General features: G+C 38.9%; 1 protein-coding gene across 2 annotated transcripts in view; it reads left to right on the forward strand.

Moving 5' to 3' along the window:
* The first annotated feature begins 2,590 nt into the window (after window positions 1–2,590).
* atosa (atos homolog A) overlaps window positions 2,591–22,556 on the forward strand; it is a 38,377-nt gene continuing 18,411 nt past the window's right edge. Inside the window, exons 1-2 of one of the 2 annotated variants that reach the window (XM_055045083.1) lie at window positions 2,591–3,734; window positions 3,818–3,910. In XM_055045083.1, the coding sequence (XP_054901058.1) occupies window positions 3,880–3,910 (31 nt within the window). In that variant the 5' untranslated portion in view covers window positions 2,591–3,734; window positions 3,818–3,879. The remainder of the gene's footprint in view (window positions 3,735–3,817; window positions 3,911–22,556) is intronic. The other variant, XM_055045084.1, reaches the window with a different exon arrangement.

Below are 22,556 nucleotides of genomic sequence, written 5' to 3' on the forward strand. Positions count from 1 at the left end.
CAAAAGTAAAGCTTTGAAGCTGTGCTATGTCAAGATGTGAAAAAGAGATTCTGCAAAGAACTAAAATTGAATTTGGAAAAGAAATAATGTGAATTCAGACATAGAATTTAACTCCTGCATGTTTATAGTTAGTATATTTTTTGAGATCAGCCCAGTGCAATGACCTTTATTCTGCTACTCCTCCTGAGTTGTGCCACTGTTTCTATCCTGCCACTAGATGGGGATGTGACATTTAGTTTCCCAACCTAAATTCTTGTGTGGCACTGCTGAAGGAATGTTTTTCCTCTACTGGTGCATTTAGATGAGCTGAACAGACCATGTCATAAAACTGATTTGTAATTCATTTATGTGCGGTCATGACTGGATTGTATTAAATGCAATCACAGATTAGAAATAACCATTTTTGAGCAGATGAATCATGTTTCGTTTTAAGTTGAAATATGAGGAGCGACCTGGAATACATTTCAAAACTGGGATTTTCCACCAATCCTCAGGAGACCCTTTTTATATATATATATATATATATATATATATATATATATATATATATATATATATATATATATATATATATATATATATATATATATATATATATATATATATATATATATATATATATATATATATATATATATATATATATCTTGAAGTGCCTCTATCAGTTTTGCACGCCCTGCCACTCTGCATGGCCAGTCTGTCAGACTGCATGGCCAGCATCTGCGAAGAAGCAATTTCCAGAGTAATCTTGTCATAGACGTTCTGTTGAATTTAGGTCTGGACTTTGACAAGGCCATTGCAAAATGCGATTATTGTTTGATTTAAACCCTTCCGTTGTAGCTGAGGTTGTTTTCCTACTGCTGGGTGAACCTTGACCCCAGTCTTTTTAAAGCCTCTAATGAGTTTCCGCCCCTACCCCAGCATTGCCATGTAACTAGAGTCATAATTTTATCAAAAAAATAAATAAATAAATTAAACTCACCAGTTTCCCAGGGCCTACTTAAGGAAAGCATTTCCATAGCATGCCGCTGCCACCACCATGTTTCATTTGGGAGAGGGTGATCTAGTCTCCAAATTTTGTGGGAGAAATTGCACTGTTAACACATCCAGCAAAGTAATAATAAAGTGTTACACAATGGACAATAACAGTACTGCACTGAGAGAGGGTCTCGCGTTCAGGCAATGTGTTTTCTGCGAATCAGCTCGGGTTGTCTAGACCTGGCATGAGTTGTAGAAGAGTGAACCTTTGCTTAATCTGCTGCAGTCAATATTTAGTTTCACCTGTACACGTCGTCCTCAAACTTCGCCCTTCAGTCAGACACACAGTTTGCATTGTTGTGTACTTTATGACCCATATTTACAGGTTTTTGTTTGTTTTTGTTGTTGTTGTTTCTTTTTTGCTGGAACAACAATGCACATGTGAGTCAATTTGCAAAATCAATACAATGACTTGCTCAATAAAAGTTGACCCATCTCAAAACAAGACGCAACAGACCATTTCTCTCAGTTAGTGCATTCTTTGCGAGCACCTCGTATTTGTGTCCTCGGCCTTTGCTCTGAGACAGTTGATCAGAAAAGAGATTTTATCCAGTTTTTTTGTTTGTTTGTTTTGTTTCTAGTTCTATTAAAATTGTCACCTCATGTTCAGGGAAGGAACAAGACGTTTCTAATACGAACTTATGTGAAGGTGAGTTTGAAATAAAGATGCCCCATTTTTGTCTTAGCCAATACTGATTTTTATTTAGGTCTTCAAAATTTCAACCAGCTTTATTTTTTAGTATTTTATGAGCTAGAAGTGATTCTTTGATAAATTAAGTTCAACAGAAGACGAAAGAATTACAAGAATACAAATGAAACATGATAGAAGTTTAAGTCGTACATTTAAATCTGTTCTTGGAAGCCATTTTGAATTTTTTTTTAAGACTCATGTTGATTTAAGATGGTAAAAGTCTGCTTTCTGATCACCGTCACTTTGTTTACTCTGTCTACTCTGTTCAGACAGGAAGTAAAATCACCAAGTGCAATCTGCCACAGGTAAGATATCGACAGCTTATTACTTTTCAACATAACTCGGTTTGAAAAAAATTTAACTATTATTTTAAAGAATCAACCACTGGTTTACAAGTAGATCTAAAACAAGTTGTGATAAAAGCAAAATCCACAAAAAAAAACAAACAAACAAAAAAAACTAACAAAAACAAAACAAAACAGATTTAGCTCAAACAACATAGAATTGGCACCAAATTTAACTGGAATTGGGCCCTGAAGAGAAATTCTGCCCGGGCCCCTGGAAAACTTTTGATCGGCTCTGAAATGTTCAACCTTCAATCAGTGGATTTCAAAGGCCAAATGAGACACGTTTACTGTTTAATAGTCTGACCTCAGACATATGCTCCTGTTGCACACCTCAGCCTAAGAACAAAATGTTCACAATGGACAAAGATGAACCTTCACGTGAGCACGTGAACGCGCACCGACTTGGACCGACCAATCAGCTTGCATCTGTTTTTTTTTTTGTTTTTTTTTGTTATGAGTTACAGCAAGGAGCCTCCAACTGTCACTGACGTCACAGACGTTTAATAAAAAAAAAAACAACAACAACAACACTCGCCTCGCGGCATTCGTTCGTGAATATCTGCTCGCGTCGAGACGCCGCGGGTCTTTACCCGGAGAAGTTTTGGTACCAGCACCAAGTTGGCGGTTGCCATGACTGCAAGTTCAGGCTGGGCCCCGGAGGGAAGTGACGAGCGGGGCTGTTGTTGGGACACGTGACTGGAGCTGCGCTGATCTGTTTTGACAAGCAGCGGGGAGGGAAGCGAGGCGGCGGAGGCAGACAGTAGCATCACGACTAGCAGGACTCGCTGTTCCTTTAATCCGCATTTCGCCTGAATATTGTCCGATAGTTGTCTCGCGCAGGAGCCTGGCGACCCAGCTAGCGGCTCGGTGCGGGCTCGCGGCAGACGTTGCCGTCGTCACTGAAGCGTTCGCTCGGAGTCGGCTCGTTTGTTGTTGTCGGCTTGCAAAAGTTTTAATGAGGACCACAAAGGAAGTCGGCGCAGGTGGCGTTTCCAGCGACAAGTAAATGGCGAAGGCTCGACCTCGAAAGCGGACCAAACTCGTTTGACAACGTTTTGTCATTTTTGTGACCACAATGATAGGCTAAAAATTTGCGTCGCCGTCGCTCCCCCTTCCGAATGGAAAACGAACAAAAAAAAAAAAAAAAACAAGCAACCCCGTCCAGAGAGCGTTTGTAGCCGGGCTGAGCTACCTTACAGGAGCTGAGATGTTTGGACGGTGAACCAACATCAACGAAAAGAGGTTAGTCGGTCGAGTTTTCAGCGGCGCTAGCTGCACTGCTGAGTTAGCGAGCCTCCGTAGCGGTGGTATCAACGTTACACAAGCTGTGGACGGGGGGGGGGACTGCGAAATGAATCCCGACTTAACTATGATTCAGGTGGCGGAATCTGAGACAAGCTGAGAGAGGAGCCAGCTTGCTAGTTGGATTACTAGTTCGCAGATTGGTTAACTCGCTAGCAAGCAGTTTGACAACTCGGTTGCCCGACGCTCCTGGTATCAGCTGTCTTTTGTGTGAGTTGGGGAACACAGTGCGACTCGATGGAAGCGGACAGGAGCATGCTAACAAAGCCAGGCTTTGTTGTTGGATAGGGGCTGGGGGGCAGTTGGCACTGACACGCAGGCTTACAGCTGATATCGTCGCTTAGCTAATACAGCAGGCAGGTCGCTGGGGCCAGAGGGGCTCTTTCTTTTCTTTTTTGTTTTGTTTTTTTTATTAAAGGGGGGCTTTTTGGGGTTCCAGGCACCGTCGTGTTGCTGTCAAAGTTGCGCGTGATACAGAAAGACGACCCTGAAGTCAACCAGATGACACTGGACAACATGAAGCCCGAGCGAGGTATGTGAGCAAGCTGAAACACACACATACACACCCGGATACATGCACAACTCTGTGTGGGCAAACTGTGTGTACAACCAGCTTTACATGACTGACTTTACCCATTCCCCCCACCCTAAACCCCTAGAGAGAGGACAACAATTATGTAACAGCTGGTCCGGCTGGTTACATGAATTTACAAAACCTGACCTGAGTAGATGAGGATGTGCATACACTCCACTGTCAGCTGTTTCCCTTTCCCTATTTTTTAATTTTGTTTACTTCATCCACATATAACCTTCTCTGCTGCTCTCCTGCCACATAATACACTGTTCCTTCCAGTAGCTCGTGGTTGACAGTATGCCTGCTGCAAAATGTTCCTGACACCCACCCTGTTGTGGAAATAAGGCTCCTGCCTTATGCTCTGCAACCTGTTTATAGCTTTGCTGTGTCTGCACCAAGACTTAAACAGGAACAGAGGAGACAGCCTTGTTTGTTTCAGTGTAATTGCACTAATTATGTCAGGGCATGAATATGCAATGGGATCCCAGTGCCAAAATCTGTGCTCTGACACAATTGCCGATAGTTTTTTTTTGTTTTGTGGAACTTATTGGGATTTAACAACCTAAGCTGTTTATTAACTGCTGGTGCTGCTTGGTTGTGTGTTATCACATGTCCTGGCGACTCGGGTTAGTCCACAACAGAGTCGCACCATATTAGAAAGCCAGTGAAGGACCAGTGTTGTGTGGTCATGATCAGATTAACTGCAGTCAATCGGCAATCGACTGTGTTACGAAACTGCTGCTCGGTTGCTCTACCTTTGCTGATAATGAGACTCCAAAACATACAGTAATCTTACCCCCCATCACCCTCCGCCCCCCTCAATAAGTTCCACAAAACAAATCCTCTGGGTTCTGGATTTTTTAACCCTTGGTTTTGTTTTTTTTTTTGGCCAGCTTTTTGGTATCCTGTATATGGAAACACTGACTCAGACAGGCAGCAGTGGGATGTGACAGGCCAAGGTTGGTGGCTCAATGAGAGCCCCGGTATAGTTTAATTATAGCCTAGCAATGCAGCAAAGCATGCTCCCATCAAAAACAACCTTGCTGTTAATTCACAAGTCATGTGAACATTCCTACTTGCACTAGAGAGGAGATTGAACTGGGAATCTGAGAATGGGGAGCACAGACGAATTGTCACCAAAGCTTTTCAGCTTGACTGGTTGGAAACTACATACAACAAAGCAACTCCTATTTTTAATTAATTGTTTCCATAAGTGAATGCAACATGCTACCCAGTCTATCTGCAGGAAAAACTCATAAACTCACTCGCTAAATTTAGTATCAGTGAAGTGTTTAAAATAAAATCAGAGCTATTTTTAAAAATTCTATCCCCAGAATAAAAAATATAAAAAAAATTCTGGGGACATGTTTGCTGTGCTTACAAGACAATCAGAATGATTTATTTATTTTATTTTATTTTTTTGCTTAATTACTCATGGAACATTCTGGATTTGGATTTTATGGCAGCAGGCCGGTCATCATAATAAATGTTACTAGATGATACATCTTCCCTGCAATTATCACAATAAATGAATATAGTGTAGTTTTAAAGCCATTTTCAAACGACATACTGTTAATAGCATAATGATACAAGTTCGCCATCTTGAAGACCAATACATTTTAATTTTGTAATGAGCAATATGTGCTGGAACTGGAAAAATTTTTAAATTATCCGAAATAAAACATGACAACCAGAAACGGTAAATAAAACGGATGTAAAAAACAAACCCTCACACACACACACAACCAAAACCATAAATAAAATAGACTGTGATGTCACAGTAAACAAAATTGCCCTTCAAAAAATATTAATCATCAGAATAGAAATGATGTGGAGTTCATTTTGATTTATCTTACAAATAATTGCATATTGCGGCAGGCTTCAAGTGAGTTAAGTTAAGTAAGTAACCCTGTTCCTCAGAAAGCACACCTGGTTAGCATTACATTTAGTAATGCTAACCGCATTATCATTGCTAATGTAAGATGCTACCCCTCTTTAAGATGACCAGTTCTTTTCTTTTTTTTGAATGAGTAAAGCACAGTTTTCCAGTGGCTGCCAAGACTTATTACCTGCTTTTTATCTTTTCGTCGCCCTTCAGGGTTTATTAACTTGCTGGCACTCGCTGCCATCCGCAAATCTTCTAAACCTGTTTCTGCAGAGTCTGCTTCACACCAATGAGTCCTTGTTAGACAGGGAGTCACTGTTGTCCTATTGTTCCTTTGAATGTGCTGTACTATTTCTCTGGTGCTGATAAGCACATTGCCTGTTGCCCAGATATTTCACGTCTTCTGTTTTCCCTGCATTCTGAGAGAGGGACTGCAGGGCTCTTTGTTCAGTAGCCCGGAAGGTCGAGCTGAATACCCGATGGCCAGGTTAGCAGGCCTGAGCTGGGTTAACTCTGAAGGAGAAAACTGGACAAGTCCAGACTTGCAAAAACGGCATGTAAATGTGAGAAAGGGGCTGAACTCATGATGAGCTGGGTGTGAAAAGCCATCAGGAGGATGGGTTGGTGACAAGGTCATCAATAAAGTAGTTTGTCAACTTTTGCATTTCAGTTCTCCTTTACTGCGTAAAATACTAGAAGTGACCAGATTCAAATATAAAGTGGTACACTTTTTTTTTTGCTGATTTGCTTTTTTTTCCTCTGCTATTGCTGTACTGTGGGAAGAATAAATATGTGCTATTTTGGTGGTGACCTAAATAAGCTAGCCCCATGATAGCTTGGCAAAGCCACTGAATTTATGCTTGTTTGTGATTTTTTTTTTCTCTCTAATAAGAAAATCAATACAAAAAAACACATTTTCAAAAGTTTAGTCATTGTTTTAGAAGACATCAGCAACCTAAAACAAATAATTTACTGTAATATTAAAAAAGGTACTAATCATAATTTGGACCTCAAAAGTCTTAATAATGACAGCTTTTGCTAACAGGAAGCTGTATAGGGGAGTTTATGTAAAGTCACTTCGGAGCATCTGGTGAACCATTCTTTTGTTGTAAAGGGAGTAAAAACGGCACTTATGTTCTGCTCTGGGGCCTAACCAGAGTCATCTGATCCCCTTGTTTTTCTGTGAGTTTAGTTATGAGTCAGGACAGTGTGTGTGTGTGTGTGTGTGGAGAAAGTGAGTCTGGCACAGAGTAAGTGTGCAACAGTTTGCTGCTGTATTGCTGAACCATCCACTGGCAGCTTTTACAAGTCTCATAAAGAGCAGCTATAGAAAACTTCTGGTCCTGTTTTTCACCAGTTGGAGAAAACATGCCTCGTGGTATTTTGTTTTGACACATTTTATTTCATTTGTTCGTTCAAGCTACACTGCGTTTAAATCGGGCTTTACTTGTATGCAAAAAGAGATATTTTCGGTGCGCCGTTTCCACACGTAGAATGATTCAAAACCACTCCGGAACGGTTTACAACATGAAACAGGCTGTTTGTGCTCGGCTGTGGTCCTTCACCAACACAGACATTCATGGCTGGGAAATGTGCTGGTAACAACTGATGATTTATCATCTACATTAATCATGACTTGTTTCTGTTGTGTTATGATGTCATGCTTTAAGCCTAAACACGGAGGGGGATATCATCATGAATCATGTTGGAGAATCAGTCAGCTGGCATGCCTCAGTGTTCTGTTTCTGCTCTCTAACTTTATTTGTATAGCAGTGCTTCCTGTTGTAAAGTCCTCAAATCCACCCACCCTCCCTAACCGAGATGCATATGTCTCAACTGCTCATGTGTAAAAATTTATACTTTGATGAGAAATACACACAGTGACTAACAAAAGTATTCCCACCTTTTGAACTTGTTCACATTTTATCACATTACCTCAAATTGTCCCTGTTGTATTTTTGTGATGGATGAACATAAGTAATTTTCATAATTGTGGGTGGGACTTGTGGTTGAGCTTAGGATTCAGTAGAATAAGTCAGGCTTTTGTCCTCTCTGTGGAAAAAAGTGGCCCAGATCTGGATCCTGACGAGAAGAACAGGAGCCTGGATACAAGAGGTTGAAATGATCTTCGTCTGTTGCTCTGAAAGGAGATAGCTTAGGTGGTTCCAGTATCTAATGCTCCACACACTTTTCAAAGTATCCCATCGTTTCCCCTTACCATTACACACTGCTTTGTTTTGGTCTTCTGTGTAAAAATCCCAATAAAAATATCTTGACGAGTGCCGAATGCTGACATGATTGAAGGGTATGAATACTTTGGAAGGTGCTGTATAACACGGAGCAGATGGCCGACTTTATTTTAGCTCTTTTCACCTGACCAATCTCCTTCCATTGTGTTTGCCTCTTCTCGGCCACAACAGGTGTTCCCCTCCGCTCTGCTCCGATCACAGTTGGATTCCATCTGCATGTTATAACCGTCATCGACCCCTCTGTTCACGCTGTCCCTTTTAGTTCTAATCACAGCAATTACAGGGGGAGAATCAGGCCTGCCTCTCGCGATAAAAAAGCAGCCGACTAAGCAGTCCTGTGAGGCTTGAATTTAAGTATGTCCCTTTTCCAGCTGGATGTGGTTTGGCACCCAGTCGTCCTGGTACAGTGATGCCAGAGCGGTTTCTTAAAGGTCACTGAAATTATGATAGGAGCGCTGCAGCTATTTATTATTACCGCTCACTGTTATGAATACAGAAATAGTACGGCCCAGACTTGGTCCCGGACTGTTGGGTCATATTTCTTCTGCCAAAAGTGCACCGAGTGATGTAATCGCCTTTTTACATCCTCCCCACACCCCAATGGCTCCTCCCAACCAACCAGCAGCGAACCCCGCAGGAACAGGAAGAGCCATCTGTGCGTAGAGAATTTCCTTGGTGGGGATCATGTCTGCTTTTCAGCCTTTCTTGTCTTTATTTTTGATCAGGTTTGGCATCTTTTGATAGCCACCTGTTTTTCTTTTGTTGTTGTTGTTGTTTTTTGTGATTGTTTTTTTTCATTGAGCATAAAAAAAATGTGAATAGATGAGGTAAAGCTTAGCTTTCCTTGGCGATTTAAGAGTTAGCAAGCTATACATTTCGTATGTAGGGTCTACATCTCCATGAATAATCAGGTGCAGGTATCCTCTGAGCTCGATCCATCCTCCCACTCGTACTTTTAATCCCTGATGTGACATAACAAGATTGCCGTTAAGCTGTAAATTCTGGAGGCCTGGTACAGTTTAATCTGAAAGCACACTGTAGATAGGAATACAGGCGCTCAAGCTTGTAAATTGTTTGGACATTTGGACTATATTTTTTCTTAGAGATGTTCAGGGAGATAGATGCATATTCAACAAATATGTCAGTTTTCTCTGCAAACTATTGATGATTTCTTTGTTTTACGGTTTCCATCTCTGTCCCCTCCCCTTTCGTTTTGCATCTCCTATGTGTCACATCAAAGAGGCCTCAGCTGCTCTCACAGCTCAGCACTTCACACCTCCACCACAGATAATATCTACACAACAGCTGTAAGAACCACAGCTCAGCTGGATTAACTTTCCATATCCAAAACAAGAGGATCAAAATTGCTACGTGACAAATTTGTCCAGCATCGATCCTCTAGGCCGACTTTTAATTAAAGCCACACCCAGATACGTGATTTGGTTAATGCCCCCCCCTTGACAACTCTGCAGTTAAACTAGGATTCAGTATTATTTTTAAAAGAAACAAAAATGAGGAGTTGCCATACTTTCGTAGAAAACTCTTTTTTTTTTTTTTTTTACATTGTTCTTCTCTTTGACTGTATTTCTAAACATCTCATTAATCCTGAAGATGGATTTCTTGACTTAATAGAATTAGATTTCACTCAGGAATAATTTCCACTTAGGCTGGTCACAGTAACAAATTTTGCTGGACATAAATTGTCCCAGAAGTCATTGCCATTCTGAGACCATTTTCTAGACCGTTTTCTAGTATGATGGTAATGTCATATTAATAGAGGAACACATTCTCAGACCTCAATAAACTTAAATTGTACAAAACTCTGGAACTGTGAGACATTTCAAATTGCCAAAATATATTAACAAAACAACACAAACAACAAATGAAATCAGTTATAAAGTCTATAAACAAAATTGTCCATCAAAAAAGGAACAAATTGAGACCAAATTACCAGACTAAATTAATTTTTGGTAAAAAGAGAAATAAGTCATACAGACGGAAATTATTGTGCTTGTTTTAATTTGTCATGCAGCCAGTTGACTTATTGCTTATTGCGACAGGCCTAATATCAGCCCTGTTTGACAAATGTGTTTTACATCTTTTAATTACTTGGACTTTGAGGTCAGGTCAACTTACAAAAGGAATTATTGAAATAAAAGCCAGTTTTTGAAAACATGTTCAGTAATTTGTAATGTCTTTCTAAGAAATGCAAGCAAGAAGAAAATAGATTAAAATCAGAACTCAAATTTGGTATGAATAAAGTTGTAATTTTACTTTTAAGCCATATTGCCCAGCTCTACACAGCAATGACGCTGCCTCTCTGCTGCAGTTAAACATCCCCGAACGCTGCGTCGCATCACTGACAGTCACATGACCTAACTAATACCAACCCCATTCCCAAACACAAAATAATGGCTATCAATACAAGCACATTTTTATATTTTATCTTTTTCTTTATAAGCTTTCATCAGTGCTTTGCAAAAATAATCATTTCAAAACATCCGTTGCAGGTATTTCTCTACAAGCTTAAAATGAACACGACAGCAGATCGACTATGAAAACGGTCGAATTCTTTCAGGTTTGAAGGTCTTCTACCAGACACGCCACACATCTTTCAGCGCACAGGCTGTTACGCAAGCAGCTTTTTAATCAGGCTCACACAAATCTCTCATCTGTGCCTATGCTCCATATTAGTAGAGGGACGTAGAGGTTTTGCGCTAACTCATTCTTCAAATGTGAAAATAAAATTCAAATGTTACTGTAAAGGAAGTTGTGGTGGAAGGAAAATCAATCGACTAAAGCAGTACATCTGTGGTGCAAACTATTGTTGGAGGTGATTAACCACAAACGCAAACACACACACACACATGTACAGACTGAGTTAACAGAGAGCTCCTTTGGGGCACATTGTCGAGGCGTTAAGCACATTGCTTATTAACAGCAATGTGGGGTTAAGTTAATTTCACACTCATCACATCTATCCCTTTCCTTCTCTCCATTGTCTCATTTTATTCTGTTTGTTCCAACAACCAGTCCTAATAGTGAATCAGGTAGTTTAATAACCTCACCTCAAGAATGTGGCAAATTTTGATCTGATGAATTGATTTAAAATAATCCATTACTGAAATAATTACTAGTTGCAACCTTAGTGTGGATTAGCTTTTGTTATGTTTAGACAAGAATGGATTGAGTGATTTGATTATGTGGGCAAAGTCCAGTCTGTGATTATTGCAAAGCTCTGGCCTGCTCATAGTGTACATAACATAAACGTCTTTTGGATAAATAAATGAAAACCACATCTTTTTAGTGAAATAAAATGACTATTTTCTTAAAAGACAACCTAAAGTATTAGTTGTTTTCATCTGCAGCCCTGAAAATCTACAAATACAGTAAAACCCATTAGCTTATGGAAAAGGAGACGTTTTAGCACTTAATTTCAGACTTAGACCTTGTACAATGTTATGCGAAGACAAGTTGAGTGACAGAAAGAATTGACTAATTGAAGGGGATGAAAAGGAGCAACGTTGACGCAATATTTACAGCGTCCTGTTATCTGCTGATGCCTAACTCCCTGTGGTAGCAGCCTGAATGAACAGATGACACGAAGATGGTTTCCTCTCTAAAAGATTCTGGTGCCTTTAGTACTTCCTTTAGTACTGATGCTGAAAATCCCTTACTTTTCTTTACTTGGCAACAAATGCAGTTATCTATGCAACTTGTTGGTGCTTATGCAATGTCAGAGTTTTAAGTTTGGAATAAAATTGTAAGATTTATCAGTTATTGATTTTGTATGTCATAGCAAACTAACAGTTGAATACAGTTGTTTGTTTTAAAAGGAACAAGTTAGCCATAAAGGCTAGTATTCATCTGTAGTCCCAACAGACAAGTTGACAAGCTTCTTACATCAAAAAAGAGAATAATGATAATATATAAAAGCATCTTTGTTTAAAACATAGTTTTTTTTAAGTTCTATAAAAGCACCCAAAAAGACTAAGAGGGGGTTTTCAAGTATAGAAACCAGTGCCCTGATTCTCAACGTCTCGCTGCATTAACTCGATCTTGAATCTGACACAGCTGGCACTTTTTCATGCAACGTTTGGAGCTGGTGCTGCTCGGGTTTCTCAGGTCCGACTCCCCTTGCAAGAAGTTGGCAGCTGCAGCTGTGGATGGGTCAAAGGCACTCGCATGAGAGGGTGGCTCTGATTACAGAGAGGGGTTGTCCTACTGCCCCACTGTACTGCAGTCACCAGCACTCAGCTGCTTTTAAAATAGCCTCTGCTTCCTATTGACCAATGTGTGCTGGTTTACATGTTTCAATACTGATGTTTACCTTTTTTGTTTTCGTTTTTTAATAATCTGGGGCTCAACAATTCCCATGTGACCCATCTTGTCGAGTACTCCCTTCCTTACTCCACTCTTCGTTGTGGTTTCTGTTATATAACTTGCATTAGTCTGACTTTGCAAAGGACTGCTCTCAGCTGAATAACAAGGGTTTTTGTTATGGGTGGGGGGTTTGAAATGTATATGAAAAGAGAGAAAAGGAAGCAAAGTGGGAGGAATACCAATGCTTTGAAGATAATGTTACCAGAATTTCAGGATAGATGAGAGGGGAGGACAGGTGAACCTTGCCAGTCAGTGTTGTAGCTCCCCCCGCCCCCTGACCCCTCTTACCATACCGGTCCTTGCCCCAGGGCTAGGCCTGTCTCTCGTTTTGGGAACATTTTATCAGACATAGTCCTTATCTTCTGAGCATTCCTTTGCTTTATGTTGCACCTGGAAGCCGATCACTGAAACCAGTCTGGAGTGTTTAGCCTCAGAGCGACTCATTTGAATAATCAGGGATTTAAGTACCCTACTCAAGGACTACAGTTGCTATGGTTGTTGAAGATGAAGAGAGGAAACCGAATCTCACTCCTTAAACCAGAGTTGTACAGCAGAACCAGGGGGAGTTTCAGAAGGTAGTCGACACGTTGCCTGCCATCGGTTCAGAAAGTCAGTTTCAGCCGAGTTTATCAGACTTTGTGTTCACCTGCCTGCTAATGCCTGAAATCTGCTGTTGTGTTGGGGGGTGGGAAATCCTGTACTCTACCTAACCCTGACAAACTGCCATTGTTACTGTTGCTTTCATCATGTGGAGCTTGAATAATGAGAAAGCATTGTGAATTTTATGCAATGAGCACAAGTTTCAAATTGAGTATGTTTGAAATTTAAACCCTAAGCTACATTACGAAATGTTACATAAAGTAAAAGCTGTATAAAGTGTGACTAATTTCTGTATTTAAATGAAAACTTTTGCAGCTGTTTTTAGTGTAAAGCATTACTCTAAGAGAAATTTCACATTCTGGTTATTATATAAGATATTTCAGCTAATTGCAGTAGAGACAAGCCAAGAACTTCAAAATGTGAGATTTGACATTCAGAGCATGTTTTAGGGCTTGTGAAAGTTTGAATGACATTGTCTTATTGGGGAAAACAAACTGAGGATTGCTTGATAAACTCCAGCATCAGCTCGCTTTAATGGAAAAAGACGTGCAAACTGCTAACTGTACTAGTACAACTGAGCAAAAGAAGATAAAAAAAAACCAAACTGTCGCACTTCACACATTTCTGATCACAAATTAGTCACACTCTGCAGCCCTGGTTTGTATCCACAAACAATCGTAATGAGATGCGTAGACATAGGGTCAGGATACATGACTCAACTAAGAAGCTCTACTTCATAAATAGGTTTTGATAAATTCAAGCTCCGATAGGGCTCCTTTTTTTTTTTTTTTTTTTTTTAACAGTTCTCTTAAAAGCTTTAGAGCTTTTTTGACTTCAGTAAATGTGAGTTTCTCAGCTGGTAAACAACTGTTCAGTTTTTCACTTAAGATAATGGGAGTGCAAGAGGGGTCAGGGTGGTGTGACAGTCTGGGTCGAGTGTTTTTCTGCTTCTACCGGGAGTCTAATGAAAGCTGAAACAGAAGAGGGGTTCTCCTCAGCTGGAACTGTATCACCCCCTCATCCAATCAAGGCTTGTTGCTATGTGTGCTCTGAAACTACTCCCTTTGTGTTTTAAAAATCGGGGTGTGAGACACGTACACACGCGTGTCACAGAGTTCAGAGTTTTGAAATAGCATTTCGCTACCCATGAGAGGGAAAATAAAAGTTTTACGTGGATCTTTTGAACACTTGTTGAGTCGTTTTTGACACACTAAGTTTATTGGCAATCTATTGCTCATTACCAATCCCTATGGTCTCTGGCAGAAACTGTTTTCCTGGCAAACTTTACCATCATTTCCAGTAGAAGTCCCATAATAACAAGGCAGACAATAACAGGAAAGGTGACCTAAAACCCCAGCTGACCTTCTCCTTGTGTTTTAAAGTTACCAGCAAACTTCTCCCTTACTCTACCCGAGACCGAGAACAAAAGCAGTGTTGTAACAAAGAGTGCTATGAACACACAGATGGCACTCAAGACACACATGACGGGCATGGTCGCGTAAACAGATGAACAGACCATTAATTGTGCACAGAGCAAAGACATGGTATGGAACAGACTGGTGTGGCGACGGCGTACACATTACTGCCCACTCGCATCCACAAGCAGGAGCTTCAATTGTCTTGGAAGAACGTCAAGTTGAAACTCTTGTCACATCCACAAACAAATTCTAGAAAGGAGAGCTCGTTCCCACACGCAGACATGCTTCAATCATCCTGACAGGAATGTTTGAACACATCGTCCCTGATGCCGTGGTAACACTCGTTCTTCCGCCCCTTCTTCCCTGGTCAGCCGTCCGTCGTTGATCCATTAGGAGGAGAGAATGAATAGTGATGTCATGTATCCGTTTCACCATTCCGAGCAACTTTTTTAAGAACTGGAAGGGAATGTGCTGCTGTTTGTTGATATTGCATGACTCGAGATTAATTGTAATTAGGCATGGACCACAATAATAGCATGACTATATAATAAATATGACTCAACATATACCAGTTCCAACATGATCTTATTACTTTTGATCAAAACAGACAATATAATTACAGTTATAATAATGGCTATAAATGGTACTTGTGCTGCAAAATATTTTGCAAATATATCCTCAATGCATTCTCGTCCTGATCAATTTGAATAGAGCAAAGAACTTTTCGGAGTGCAGGGTGTTCAACAGGATTTTTTTTTAAACCTGGGGAGGCGAGTGGTGACGATGCTAATTAAATACGATAATTAGGCAGCCTTCAGAACGTGTTTGAAACATTATGCTTGAAGGCCAAATTATATTAACTTCATATCTGCTTTTCAAATGCAACACACATTAACAGTTTATTCAACCTAACCTGCCTTTGGTACTTTTCTTTGGCTTTTTCTCTCCCTCTACTTTGGACTGTCATCTCTAGTTTTAATTCACTCCTAAGGGCAGCACAGCGCACGGCAGCCAGTTTCGCAGCTAGACAGACAGGAGCCAGCAGTGTTGGTTTTTCAAAATAAAGTAAATTTGAACATTTTATGATATTTAAATGAATTTCAAAGTCTGATTATTGTTAGTAAAAGTGCACAAATATAAATTCTAAAGATGTGGTGGCTTTCATTTTGCTGTGGCAGTGTGCCATTATTAATTATCTGTAAAGAAAACCTTCGAGTGCAATAATCGTTGGCTGATATCTTCTAAATGAGACAAACATTTTGCATGTCAATAACATACTCAGTGTCATTCACAATCATTTTCCACATGTGAGGTGTCCAAAATGATATGGATGTACTCAAGAAAAAAGTTTCATATCACAATTGCAATTTCTTTTGTAATATTGTTTAGCCCTAACACACATTCATAAGTCAATGTAAGAAATAAGGCCTGTTAAATTTTAAAGCTATTTTTCAATCCTATCTCTATTTGCAAACAGGTAAATTTGTGTTGTTTAACAAAGGAAAAATATGTAGCCTGTATTGTTAAGCCAGCTGGTAGGCAGTGTCTAGCAATATATCATGGAATGTGATGTGTGTCATACAGCTGCAGAAACCTCACTCCAGCAGTTTTTCTGGCATCATCTTGAACTGTAGGAACATCATGTAACTAGCTCAAGCCTTATTCGCTGATGACCATCTGCTTAATGTATAAAAAGGATCAGATCCACCTAATTAACATAAATCCAGTTATCCAATCTAGAGGGGATTGCTCGCCTGTCTGAACACATTTTCCAACACATTAAGTTCAGAACACAAAGCTCTCGTAGTCCTAGGACTGTAACTGACAACAGTAGCTAAAACTTTCTAAAGAGACATGTTTGTGATCTTGTCAGATTCCAGACAGATTATATTTGTCAGCTTCTCAACATCAATTTGGGGAACAAGCTAATCTTTGACAGCAGTACTTTTCTAAAAACATTAAACTCTAAAAGTTAACAATCGGTCAGGCTTGGATCATTTCCTTTTTATCTAACAGAGACAAATACTAAACAAAAAAATAATAATTTTGCCCTCATTAATTAAATTCACCTAAACTAGGGACAACTGCCTATTTTGGTCCATAAACATATATAAACCAGCACATTATTTTTCAGTTTTACGGTTAAAAAGAAACTTAGACAATCGTTAGTGACAAAAAAATTTTGATGTATAAATTACATAATAATAGCAATTCCTTCATTTTTTTGTTTGGTTCAAAACTACCAACTTTATCAAATGTGGATCCACAAAGTGAGTACAAAGTGGACCCACTGCCTTCACCTGTCACACTTTGACTTACTTACATGGGAAAAAAATTAATCATTTCAAACTGAAATTGGCAGGTCAAGGCTAAAAAAAGAATCCCAAGTATTAATATTCCACACAATAACTTACTGTGAAAAAAAATAGTTAATTCTTTTTTTGAGAGTTAGTCTAGTTGATAAACATCCTCTAAACAATTGCAAGTTTGGACTGCTGGCATATTATGATTGTGGATCGTTAACTTCAGAGCAAAATATGTTGCAAAAGTGAGCATGTTAGTGTGCTGAGTACCTGCATTTGTACAAAGAATGGACATTTGTCTCTGTATTTTTTATTTTATTTTTTTGTATTCTTTCGTTCCATACAGAGTTGTTACGCATTAGTTATCTGAGATGACATCATTTGAGTCCAGTTGGCCCTGAGGACCATCTGGGCTCTGAAAATACTCTTGTCTTGCTGCAGAGCTGACCACAGAGCAAAAAAGACATTTCACATGGTGGCAGAAATGCTTACTCATCATGCTTACACCTGCTTGGCCGTTAAGTGCATTTGCATACCTTTAAAGGTGCTTTCATGGTCTTATGAGGGAAAGTTTAGTTGAATATTTTATAAACAACCAAATATGACTAATAGATTATGTAAAACTTTGTCACAACTATAATAAGAACTGAACAAAAATAATCTCAATTCAATAAGAACTGAACAAAAATAATCTCAATTCAAAGTAAAAAGGCAAGGATTAGGTATGGAAAAGAGACAACAAAGACTACAGAAAACTCTTAGTAGCAAAGTGCTTAAGATGCTGAAGACAAAGTAGAGAACATGGACTTTTTTAGAAGCTGTAATGTTTCAGTGGATGGGAGACATTTAATTGATAGCAGAAGGCTCCATCAGGCTCCCGAGACAACATTTCCCTTACAGACTAACTCAATTGAGGAACAGTCCAACGCCCTGCCTTGGGGTGAGTTTCAGCATCTCTGTGGAATCGTAAATTAGTTGTCTGGGCTGTGCTTCAGGAAACACTTTGATCCTGCATATGAAAGAGTTAGATTTTAATAACAGCAATCCTGGAGAGAGCCTCTTCAGGGTCAGCACATTAGGAAATAACTTGTGTTTTCAACTGTTTTATAGTTTTACACTGATAACATTTGCTGCATTATAGAAACTGTACTCAGCCTTTGCTAATTTGTCTTGCTGGAAGGTATTAAGATGTATTAAACATTTAATTATAACATATACCTTGAAATCAGGGGAATGGTACACTGCAAAAAATGGGAGCCACAAACTTAACATACTTCTTTCACTGGGGACTGCAGAAAGGATATTTAGCATTACCACAACTGCCACTGAGTAGCTACAATGAGTCAATCCTGGAGATCCCCTCTAAAAACACTTTTAAATGTCTATTTGAAAAGGTCAAACGCCAGATTAATGTGCTCAGTGGAAACAGTCTTGGCACAACAGCAGAACTCAAAACATCCACAGTTTTTCCTATATTTGTTCTTGGTGATAGAGCAATCTGAGAAAATCATTGGCACTCTTGTATTGGCTGCGTTCCAAGTAACATTGCACCTTAGTATTTCAGCTTACTAAGCACATTTTCTTTTGACTATTTTAGATATGCTCTGTGTAAAAATAGGTTAATTTTTTTGTGAATATTTTCAGCGAAATTCCACAGAAAAATGTGCTAATAGGCGAATTCTGTACACTGTAAATAATAAAATTGTGATTTTTTTTTTTGTGTTTTTTTTTTTTTGTATTTTTTATTTTTTTTACTATATAGACATGAATTGAAATATTCCCAAAAAAGGCCACCTTTTATTTAGAGTTGCATTAAGATCATCTGTCACCAGGTTTGGTCAGAAAGCAAAATTTGCAGCAACCTTCACAGATTTTGCTTCTGTTCAAAGACAGCAGATGTCAGTGTATGTGTGAGTGTGTGAGGTTGACACACCTCATCGAGCCCAGCAGACTGCTGCCTGGAGATTTCTTTAATACGCAGCCTTTCAGCTCACTGGTTATCTAAAGCCTGCAGGCCGCCCCAAGAAATCAAATGTCCTATTCATATCAGCTTAGGACCTCAAAAGATCTTCAATACAAAGTTGACATTTTAAGTCTGTAAAAATCGCTCTTTCCTAAGAAAATAAGTTGCAGCTATTTGTTCTCAGTTTAATCATTTATTCTTCTCGAAAAAAATTGAGTAAGCCTCACCAGAGCAGTTAAAGTATTAATGTACTGCTCAAGTGGAGTTCATCTATTAATGTGGTGAGTTATTCATCATCTTGTTTCTCAGCTGGTTTGGGTACTGTTCAGCAAAGTACATCAGAATGTAACTCCTAAAATACTTAATATTGCTTTCCTTTTGCTGTTAAAATTGATTATACCGTTAGAAATATGTGCTTCAGATAAAGACAGGTCAAGGTGTGGTAGTTGGACAGTAGCCATTAACAAGTATACGCTGAGTCCTGCTTACGTCGCAGCCATCTTGAAAGTGGCAGTGGAGAGAGCTGCGTGGACTAGTTTGAACAGTTTTACAGTACAAAGTGGACTCACTGCCTTCACCTTTCACAGATAAGAATGAAAGATAATAACGTAAATTTATTAGCAGAATTTCTTTACTTTGTGGCCAGTATTGTGCATTTCTGTGGTGAAACAAGCTTCTAAACAACAGAGAAATATTTCTTTTGTCACTAAATTGGCCCAGTTAATTACTCTGATTATATTCTTAGCTTGGCTAACTTTTTTTAATACTGTGTAGTTTTTCTAAGAGGGAGAGGCAATGAGAAACCTGTAACGGGGACTTTTGCAGTTTTATTGTTGCCATGATTACCTAAAAGTTTGCAAGACAAGTCACTGTTTGTCTGTGGTAAATCACGGTTACTTTAAGGTACGTCAGTTGTCTGTAAGATGTTTCTTATAATTTATTTAGATTAAAATAATTTGTTTGATATAACAGCGAGTCTGAAGTGGACTGAAAGTACATTAATCCAGAGAGCAGCGCGGAGACAGAACCAGGGGATTTGGTCTGGACGGGTCCATAGGAGCTGTTTTTCTTCAGACTTCTTTTTCCCAACTCACCTCCACAATGTCTGTGTTTAGATGCTAAGTCAAAGCCCCAAATTGGTGAAGATATATTTGTTTTTCTTGAATGTGAATGAATCGGGGATTACGTTTCTGTTGCACTGTTGGATCATTTTTATCATTAGTTTAACCTGTGGCTAGTCAGATGTCTTTGAAAGCCCAGTCACCGACTAGCAGACTGAACCCCTGCCTGTCTCTGTGTTGCCAGTATAATATAAATAAATCGGTAAGGTATTGTAAGTTTTTTCTTTAATGTTTTGTGTATTTTAAGTGAAATATCTCAATTCTAAGTATTATGACAGTTTATGTAAAGACATTAAAAATACTTTAGTCAGATTTTGCTCACACTGTTGTTGAGCATGCAAATATGTATTACACTGTAATACATATTTTTTTTAAAGTAAAAATATCTACCTAAAGTTTTACAACTATTACCAAAGTTTCTTTACAATAAAATGCCTAAAAATGTTAATGAAGTTGTTATTTTATTCATATCTTGAAATAGCAAATGCAAATTGAATTATGGAATTGTGTTAATATGTTCATAAATACATCACTGAAAGGGATGTGTGTGTTCATCAATAGAAACGATTTATCAGAATCAGCTGTTTTTTTTTTCATTCCTAAATATAATAGTGTGTGAGAGATTGCGTCAGTGACATTCATTAACTTAAAGTACTTTGCAGAACGGCACTTTACAAAGTTCAGGCTATTTACTTGTATTAGTTTGCTGGCAGATAAGCCACTTTCAATATGAAGCATTTGGCTCCTGAGCTTGTTTAGTCATTGTGATCAACAGCTCACTTCTTCTTGTTTAACGAGAAACCATTTCTTCCGCAACATTAGACCATTGTAGTCCAGAGTAATATTAAAGCTCATGCTCCTGGTGTTCCTGCACGTCCCAATTCATGACAGACTTAAGCCTTGGTGGTTTCTAGATTCTGAACATCTTGAACAATTTGCTCTTTTGTCAGAGGGAAGTGTTTGGGTTAGATGGTTGAAATTTGAACGCAGATGGAACAATGATCTCAAATATGTTGAAGTGTTTGAGATCATGATTTTAGATGATTTGTAACTGTTTGTAAATTCATTTTATGTCTGGCCTCATCAAACATGTGATGTTTGACCTATTTGTTTCTGATCTGAGAGCTTAATATTTTTAGGCCAGTCATAGGGATGAAACAAACCATTTGCTGGTCTGTGTAGTATTTGTCATTCTGACATTCATTATCAAAACTGATTGATAAAAAAATTTTATGAAAGGAAGAATCATTGTTGAATATTGATAGCGATCATTATTAAAACATAATGCTGTTCAAATAACTAAGAGCACTTTGTGCTGGTTGAACATAGGACAAAGGGAGATGGGAGTGGTAGCCATATGGATACTTATACTGCATTCAAATTAGCTGCCAGAGTGTGTATGAGAACATTTGTATGTGTGGAGAATACAGCGAGCCTTTGCCATAGAAAGAAGAGAAACAGGCAGCGATTGTGTGGCCACAGTGCGGGGATTAATGGGTCATCATATCTGAATGTGTGTGACTCGATCACCTCCTTCTGTCTTCCCATCTGTTTCTCTGTTAAAGCAACAGCACTCCCTGATATTAAGTGTAAAAACATATCCCACTTACATGCATTCAGTGAAACGTAATCACTGGCGTGTTCAAGGATCTCGTCACAAGTATGTGTACAGCACACAGTCTAGTTCACTTGACTTTATTCCTACAATGCCAGATCACAACAAATGTAACCACTGCATTGTCAATAAAAACAAACGGCCTTAATTCAAACTCAATTAAAATGATGTTCAGACAAGTCAAATTCAGGCAAGTAAACACAATGTTGTCTTATCGAGGGAAACCAGGAAATTAGATCTAGAGGAGTTTGAGACAACAGGAAATGGCACAAACACTGATGGTGTTGGAAATGAGTACTTACCCAAAGAAAATGAAAGGCATGGTACTTAACTGTAACTTCAAGAATAAAATCAGAATCTGAAGAAAAGGCGCTTGGAACAACCAGCCATTCAACAGTGTTGACCATTAGCAGCGTACCTAAAGGTATATGTTACACTTCATAAACTCTCGGAAGCTACTGTTTCTAAGCTCTTTGTTAGAGGTATATTAGTTTGTCATAACAAGATGGCGCTTGGTCATTTGGAACTTCAAAACTTACAAGAACATAATTAATACACTATATTCTTTGGAAAAATTGTATTAATGACAGAAAAAAATCTTGGGAATTTTTTTGTAAGAGTTCAAAGATGTCCTGAAACTATTCAGAAATAACTCAAGGTTTTTCCCCTCTGACGAATTGAATAAATGGTGTTCAGAACCAAAGACAGTAGTTCCTATCTTGTCCAATTTCAGGAGCAGGAAAACTTTTGTACGTTTTAAGATCTGCTTGTATAGTATTTTATTGATGTAACTTTTTTTTTTTATTTGCCATCTAATAGTTCTTAGCGGGGAAGAATTACATAAACATCAATGTCGCCATGTTTACTTTGAAGAAAGAGCTTGTTTTGCTATCAAGGCAGACCTCTGCTCCAGCCCTGGAGGCATTTTTCCATCCCTCATGACTTTGTGCTGATCTTTTAGCTCAAGGACGCAGAGGGAGGCACATGGACAACCGTGCATGTGTGCTCAGCCGACTGATCTTCAGGACCCTCAGATGTACTAAGTAGCAGATCAAAACTGGTCCAAT

Source organism: Poeciliopsis prolifica, unplaced genomic scaffold (genome assembly GCF_027474105.1).
Source record: "Poeciliopsis prolifica strain line A6 unplaced genomic scaffold, Auburn_PproV2 SCAFFOLD021, whole genome shotgun sequence".
Lineage (NCBI taxonomy): Eukaryota > Metazoa > Chordata > Actinopteri > Cyprinodontiformes > Poeciliidae > Poeciliopsis > Poeciliopsis prolifica.